The sequence below is a fragment of the Rhincodon typus genome, chromosome 21, assembly GCF_021869965.1.
Source record: "Rhincodon typus isolate 14 chromosome 21, sRhiTyp1.1, whole genome shotgun sequence".
Taxonomy (NCBI): domain Eukaryota; kingdom Metazoa; phylum Chordata; class Chondrichthyes; order Orectolobiformes; family Rhincodontidae; genus Rhincodon; species Rhincodon typus.
The window spans coordinates 4611720-4620138 of NC_063352.1; the positions used below are offsets into that span (position 1 = coordinate 4611720).

The following is an 8419-nucleotide window of genomic DNA, read 5'->3' on the forward strand; positions in this document are numbered from 1 at the left end:
ATCCAGCTCTGCACCTTGTTGTCTCGGATTCTCCAGCATCTGCAGTTTCTACTATCTCTAACTCTGTTATTCCTACAGGTTTCTGTAATCTCTCTACACATCTGCGCCTCTAGTACCTGCTGGCTATTTGGGGGCTATTTGACTGTCCCCTTTTTGTTTCTAATTGTCGAGAGGGCTGTTAAGTGTCAACCACATTGTTGTGGATCTAATGTCACATGTTGGCCTGAGCAGGTAAAGATGGTGGATTTCCTTCCCCAAAGTACATTAGTGAGCCCGATTTTTTTTTTACGATGATTGACAATGGTGACATGGGGCCTCAATAGGCTAGCTTTTATTCCAGATTTTGTAAAATTCAATTCAATTTTCACCGCCTGCAGTGGGGTTCAAACCCATATGCCCAGAGCATCAGCCTGGGGTTTTGGATTGTTAGTACATTAACAATACCACTACACCATTCCTTTCCTTAAATTTCACCCTATGAAACTTAAAATCAAAGAGATAAAAATTAGATTTCCCCCTGTGCTGACATAACTTATTGTATATTGCTAATCGGAATATTTCAGATTTCGTTTGAGTGCAGATAACTTTCCTAAATTGTCAAAGTATTCAAGCAGAAAACAGAGAACTAAAGAACTGCCCATGATTCAAAATTTTTCAGTATGTTTTGAAATTTAGTCTCGAAATATTTTTCGTTTGTGTTAAAATTCATCTTCAGACCCTTTACACACTCCATGATTTAAACACATATAACCCTTAGCCCCTCTGCTTCTGAATTATTGTTTAGAGTCATGTCTTTTATTTTCTATTACTCCTCCTTGTTCTTCCTCTTAGGAAATATCACTTCTACTTCTCTGTGTTAAATTTAATCTGCCACATGTCCACCCAACCAGCTAAATGTCTGTGCCCTTTTGTCCTTTATTACTCTCCTCCGCACAGTTCACAGCATTTCCAAGTTTGATGGAATCTGCAAATTTTGAAATGCTGTCTTATGCACCCAAGTCCGGGTCATTAGTCTAGATCATGAAAAACAGTCTTTCATATCACCCCCCAAGAAAACCCGAATATATATTTTCCTCCAGCCCAAAAAGCTGCTGCTTACTACTACTCTGTGTCCAATTAATCAGCTAACTTCCTATCTATGCTGCCACTGGCTCTGGTTTTTCCCATGGCTTTGACTTAACTGATACAACTGGGGAGAATCTGAGGCTGGCGTACACTTGATAAGATTTTGAAGATGCTTTTACTGACCCTTGACCTTTCATGTGAGGTCATTAAATTTCTTGCAGCACTGCGTCCTGGTTCTTGAGGTTGACACCTTGATATTTATATCCATGTTTACCTGTTCCCATTGTCGTCTTATCCTGTGTCTGGAGGGCCTGTTGTGGATACAGGATATTTCTCCTAAGTTCCAGAGAGACTTCGAATGCAGCATTGGTAAAACTTGGGTATCCTTTCTTCCATGGTCAGCTATTGCTCTTTGTTGCACAACACTAATCTAAAGGATGTCAGCAACAACAGCCAACCAAGAGTGTTTCCTCAAAAGCAGTGCAGGCAAGCTTTAAGTAGTATTAGCATAAAATGATAACGGCTGTACGCAGCTCTCATGTTAATGAGAAGGCAGCACATAATTAGTGTTATGTTGAATGGGTATGAATTGTGCATTGAGATTCCCTTGCCCATTTTATGAATACTCCCTTCTCAAATTCTCTTAAACTTTGTATGAACACTATTTTGTCTTGCTTGGCTTGCAGAGCCCTAACAATCTAATCTAAAACTAAGTTTGTCTCTGCCACACATCAAATTTTCCATCTACATAGATATTAAGATATTTTCACATTGCAGGCCAAATGCCCTGTTGGTCACTTCCACTTACCATTTTCATTTTTAACCTTCCTTCATAATTGTGACCCTGTACGCTAACCCCACTTGCTATGTAGACTATGTTCTGCACCTGAGTTAGATGGTTGACTATTCTACTATGCACAATATTGCATTTATATCCTGATAAAACCACAAGGCAGGGTCCTGATGATGTGACTCTAGCAAGACCAGTGGTGTGTAGCTTATTACTTGTAAGCTTGTAAAATTTCACAGTAACCAGGGTACACCCTGCAGGATAAGTGAAGTGTCTTCCTCTGGGGAAGGAATATAATTTGTGTAGGACAAACTGATAGGCTACATATCTAGATTTCTCATTAATTTGGTTCAGAGATTCTTACAATGATGAGTTACTGCGTGCACGTGGCACCTGGCACCTAATTCTGTGCTCTTTTTTCACTTGTTGGACGTGGTCATCACTGGCCGGGCCAGCTTTTATTGCCCATCCCCAGTTGTCCTTGAGAAGGTGGCAGTGAGTTGCTGCATTGATCACAGCAATCCATGTGCTATTGTGTTACTAAGTAACATAGATGAGTCCAGAAGAAGAGGCATACTGGACTCAAAATGTTAACTCTTTTTCGCTCTCCACAGGTGATGATAAACCTGCTGAGTTTCTCCATCATATTCTGTTTCAGATTTCCAGCATTCATGGTATTTGGCCTTATACTGTTGGGTTGAGACAGTGATTAGAACCCAAGTTTTCCTGAATGAAACTCTGACATTCTATGACTGACACGATCGGGACTGCAATTAAGCGTTACTGCAAAAGCTTCCTTTGATGTTTGGTGACAGATAAAGAATCTTTCTGGCAAAGTTCATATTTACTATTCTGCATTTAAGATTTTGTTTCTATATATTGCATTCGCACTGTTTAAAAGCCAATTGCATTCAGGACAGTTACCTTTCTTCTTGCATTAGTATGTAGCTATTATAGTGTATAGATCATACCATTTTCAGTTTGTGAAGTACAAATTGCTTAAGTTGAAGATAACTTTCTTTCCTTTAATAGGTTCCTGGCGATTTAAGTCAAACCTCTGAGGACCAAAGTTTATCAGACTTTGAAATGTAAGTTGCCTTTTGCTTGACATAATTCTTATAACTCTTTCTCGTTGAAATACTTGAATTTTATTTTGCCACCTTCGCCATCAAGATAAGTTTTGTTTTGGGAATAATTTGTGTGTTCCTTTGAAGAACGATCACATGCTGATAGACGGATTGTCTTTTATTAATCAATCGTTCGTCTGAAGCCTGTAAACCAAAATGTGTTCTGCTGACATCTTGAGCCTCGCTGTGTCAAAGATTTACCACTATTTCGAATGAGAAAGTTTTCAAATCATGACAGATTATTCTGGATTTCACTAGAATGGTAGTTTGCCCGGACAGCAAAGTTTTAGTTGTATGATTTAAAGACGTGGCTATCTGAGAAAGGAAGTTATGATGAGGAAGAACAATAGTGTGATTTGTGATGAGTCATATAAGTTGGAGAAAACGTGGGGCTGGGGCAATAGTAATTGTGATTCACTAGAATGAGAAATCGAAGCTGACAGTTTTAAAATGCAAGAAATGGAACAAAGTCTTTTTTTAATCTTTCCTAGATAGCATTACAGACTAAGTTGCACCCTACTGACTTGTTTGTGTTAGGTTCTGTGGACCACAAAGATGAAAAGGTGTGACACAATTGCTGACGTTTTGCATGGAGCTGATGGTTTTGCTCCTCTCTCCCTATCCACTACCCCCAACCCCGATCTGAACAGTCAGGGGTAAGCATGCCTGGCTAGGTCTTCCTGTAGCCATATTACTGTCAACAAGCTTAAGGTCAGACCTCCATCCCATCGGTGAAGAGCTGTGCTTTTAAATGATTAGAACTCTCTTGATCCAGCAGTGCCACTGGGAGCGATGGGCAATGCTGGCAGGGCGGGAACCCCCTAAAAAAGAGATGCCATAGAGTTGGACTTCATGGCAGGTCTGCTGCCTCGCCAGGCTAGCCTGAGGAGAGACTAAGGGGCATGGTTATGGGAGTGGAAATTGCCTTGGGTTTTGGTGGTCGGTGGGGAGACTTGCTTTGGCGAGTGCAGGATACCCAGTCACCTCACCAAGTCATCAATTGCATGTAAAATCTCAAAGGAAGCCCTTCAGTAGTCATTAATATTTTTTAATTCACTCACGGGATGTGGGCTTCTCTGGCGAGGCAAGCATTTATTGCCCATCCCTAATTGCCCGGAGGGCAGTTAAGGGACCATCATGTTGCTTTGGGTCTGAAGTCACATATAGGCCAAGCCAGGTAAGGATGGCAGATTTCCTTCCCTAAAGGACTTAGTGATACACTTGGGTTTTTTCAGACAATCGACAATGGTTTCATGGTCATCATTAGACTCTTAATTCTAGATTCTTTATTGAATTCAAATTCCACCATCTGCCGTGATACTGCTGGGCCATCACCTCCCCATAGTTGGCTATTTAAGAGCCTTAATTGGGCTTCACTGCCCCTCCCCAGCCGCAGGTTAAATCCCAGTGGTGGTGAGCAGGTTTTATGGTGCCCAGTTTTATGCCCCCTGCCAAATAGTCCCCAAGGCACCATTGAAATACAGCCAATATCTTTATTATCTTGCTTTTATTAAGTAGTGCCATGAAATAATGCTAAGCAAAAAAAAACCGCAGATGCTGGAAAACTGAAACAAAAAAACGGGAATTGCTGGAGTAACTCAGCAGGTCTAGCATTATCTGTGGAGAGAGAGCAGAGTTAATGTTTTGGGCCCATTCCGAAGAAAGGTCGCTGGACCCGAAATGTTAACTCTGTTTCCTCTCCACAGATGCTGCCTGACCTGCTGAGATTCTCCAGCAATTCCTGTTTTTTTTATTTTTGAAATAATGTACCAGATGCAGCCAAGAGGAGTTCCAAAAATGTTTGAGTTCATTTAAAAATAATCATTGGGATTCCAGAGTTTTGTTTTATCATTTATACCCCCCTATAAATGTTTTAAAGAGATTTACGGCAAACTGATAATATAGCTAATGCTCCTTTTGAATAATGTGAATTGCTGTTCTCATGTGGGCATTTTATAATTTGGCTATGTTGTCTGATTCAGCACACTGACACCAAAGAAACCTCTCTAATATCTACCCAATAAACTATATTTCATAAAATGCACCATTATCTACTTTGTGTATGATGCAGAAAATGGTGCGTGTGGTGCTTTGGTGCAGTTTATTTCATGGGAGAATGAAGACCTTATTTCAAGTGTGGCAGGATTGATACTCTCTCTACTTATTTGTCAATAATTTTTTTATTAACAGTATAATGCAAATCTGCCAATGGTACATCATGCTGTAATAAACAGCATTTTAAGTGACATTTTATGATCTCTATCAATGACACTATAATTTCTTATGAGTAAGAAAGTGACATTATGTTATGTAATGCATTTAATTTCAATTTGCACCTCTGATGATCAGTTACTCAAGCTTAGTATTATTTTTGCCTTATTATTTCTGGACTCCAGTTGTTTTAAGTAATTGCTGCCAATTTACTAGCTTGTCATGTTAAATAACTCAAGATTTCATGTTTTAATTTTGAAACCTGCTGGAAATCTTTTCGTCAGCTGGAGTATTTGTCACATTTTGATTGAATTCATTTTGGTGAATGATAATCTTGGCCAAACCTCCCAGTTTAGTCACTTTTCTTTGCATTCCATTCTGATTTATTTGTTGTTGTTGCTAATTTCCTCTCTTTAACATTTCTACCTTCTTGACTATCCTGTTGTCATTTTTCCTCTTTTCATTGTTCTGAGTATTTAATTGTTTTCACAATAATGTCACTTATTCTTTCCTCAGTCTACTCATTTTGTGTGGTGATTTGCACAAATAAGTGATAACAAGGTGTAGAGCTCGATGAACACAGCAGGCCAAGCAGCATCAGAGGAGCAGGAAAGCTGACATTTCGGGTCTGGACCCTTTTTCAGAAAATGATTTCTTCAGAATTCTTGTTATCTCAGATTCTCCAGCATCGGCAGTTCCCACTATTTCTGCACAAATAAGTGTTTTGATTTGCCACTGCTTTCAATGTTTGATTGACCACTTGTCTGAATCTTATTCCTAAAGCTAGTCTCATCTTTGAACTCAAATTCATGCAAGTTCTAGAAGTTCATACAATAGGCAGCAACATACGTGAGCATAAATCATTATCTTTTGGCCTACATTGCTGTTTCAAACTTCTTCACTTGGCATACTAAAAAAAATGAGCTTTCGCTTCCTAAGGTAGCAAATATCTTGGTTTTGATAGCGTTCTTTTTCTTGGCATAAGGTAAATTCTGTTGTCAACAGCCAAGAAACTTTTCTATCTTTGAGAAGTAATATATTAATTTGCACATCCACTTACAGAATCCCTTTGACTGATTAAACAGTAGTACATAACCTGCTAACCTTTCTTCCCCCAATTGGGTTGTCTACAAACTAGTTTGCAGCAGCTGAACATTTGCCACTTTATAAAATGTGATAATATTCTCATTTTTGTCAGTCATGTTGCTGGCTGAACTCATCATTAGTCTGTCTCTAATTATCACATGTGAGTCTCTTTCCTATTTGCATTTCAGTTCTCTTCGTGTCTCATCCGTTATGAAGCTTTGCTTTGAACCCCATTGTATTGTGTCTCAGTTCTCTTCTGCTCTAGCTCAGCACTTCAAATCTTGTCAGAAGTCCATTTTGCATCTTGTGTTCACATCCTTTCATATGGAAAACCTTTATTCATGGCACTTGTCATATATCTCTTCATTTACATTGCAATTGCTTCGGTGGCTTGTGACTCATGAAATTTCGTTACAAGAGCTTGATTGTATTGTGTTGAGTTACATCAGTGTGAGCAATTTTCACCAATTTTCATTTTATTGGCCTAGATGATCCAATGTATTTCCCTTCTAATTTAGAGTTCTTGCAATGTCACTGCACTGCAGATGCTGGGCACATTAGCTCAAATACATTGCATAATTTTTCACCATATTGAATTGCATTCAATTCATCCAATTACATTGCATTTCTCTTTCTATGTCGTTTTCTCTCCAGCCCCATTGCACCACATCATTTTTCATCCTAATAGGTTACTGCAATTCAAGTATGTTGTATTCATCACATTGTATTGGGTTGCATTGCAGCACTATTTATGGAGTTGTATTAGCATTAATGCATTGTCTCACTGTTCATATTGTAACCCACATGCAGTGTATTCACTTTTCACAATATCTAGCTGCTTCATTGCTCATTGTTTTCTTACTTAGTTGCATTATGTCAAATTTGTTTCTCAAATTTGAGGGAAAATTGCTTGAATTTTACTCTTGTGCTACTTTGCTCGATTGGAGTGGTGAGAATAGGCTGAATATTGCAAGACTGGTACCTGCTTTGTCACTTCAGCTCTGGATTTTACACTTGTGATGATGACACAACCATCAGCATTTGCATCCTGTGCACCAGCAGCAACTTCTGGTCCTACGATTCTGTGTTAAAAGTGAAAACCCAGTCAGTTGCTGTCCTTGATTACCAACACCTCTACAGAAATGTCTGCTGATGGCAATCTTTGAAAATCAGTGAACTGACAGAAACTCGCTTCCTTTTTAGGCTACAATATGGCTGCTAAAATCCCCCAAAAATTTAATGAGGTAAACCATGGTTTTACTGGTATGTTAAGTGCTAACTACAGCTGAGAAATCCTGTAGACTCTGGAATAAAAATTGTGTACTGCCAAGGATAGCAGATACATCGGAACACCACCAGCCTGCAAATTCCCCTCCAAGCCACACAAATACATTGCCATTCTTTCCCTTACACCGGGTCAAATTCCGAGAGTTCTCACCCTAATACTGCTGTGTGTGTACCAACGCCCCAAGGACTGCAGGAATACAGCTCACCACCAACTTGCCAAGAGCAACCAGGGATGGCAGTAACCAGTCCTCGGTGTTGCCACGAATGGGATTAACCTCAGTGCCACAAGTAGTTGGACCGTTCTGTAACATCTATCCTTAGTGGAGAAATTTGCAAAGAAAAACGCCTTTGATCACAAATCCATGGTGTGGAGGAGTACAGACTGTCACTCATCTCCTGCTGGAATGTGCCTTTGCAAAGGAAGTCTGGAGAGGGATGTTGTGGTTTTTGTTGAGGTTCATCCTGGGCAGCTCCGTGATGAAGGACACTGCTCGACGGTATGTTTCCCGGAATGCACATTGAGATAAACGTCAACTCGGTGAAAGACGCTCTTTGGTCTGGCCGAAACTTGTTGGAACAAGGAGTTGACCTTGACCAAGTGTTACACATTCCAAGGTCCAGGACGCCGTGCTGAGGCGTGCACTAAACCTTGGGGCAGCTACCACCAAGGCACAGTGGAGAAAGACCACTATGTAAGGTCTTTGGGCCGAAGTGTTAGGTCATCGGACCCACTTCAGAATCAACAAGGTGCAGGGCTGGATGAACACAGCAGGCCAAGCAGCATCATAGGAGCAGAGAGGCTGACGTTTCGGGCCTAGACCCTTCATCAGAAAAGGGGGAGGGGAAGGGGGTT

At 40.2% G+C, this 8419-nt stretch overlaps 1 protein-coding gene across 1 annotated transcript in view; it reads left to right on the top strand.

Moving 5' to 3' along the window:
* The window catches only part of snx29 (sorting nexin 29), a 396186-nt gene that overhangs the window by 255918 nt on the left and 131849 nt on the right, over window positions 1–8419 (top strand). Inside the window, exon 15 of the mRNA XM_048609502.1 lies at window positions 2888–2943. Coding sequence (XP_048465459.1) covers window positions 2888–2943 — 56 coding nt within the window. The remainder of the gene's footprint in view (window positions 1–2887; window positions 2944–8419) is intronic.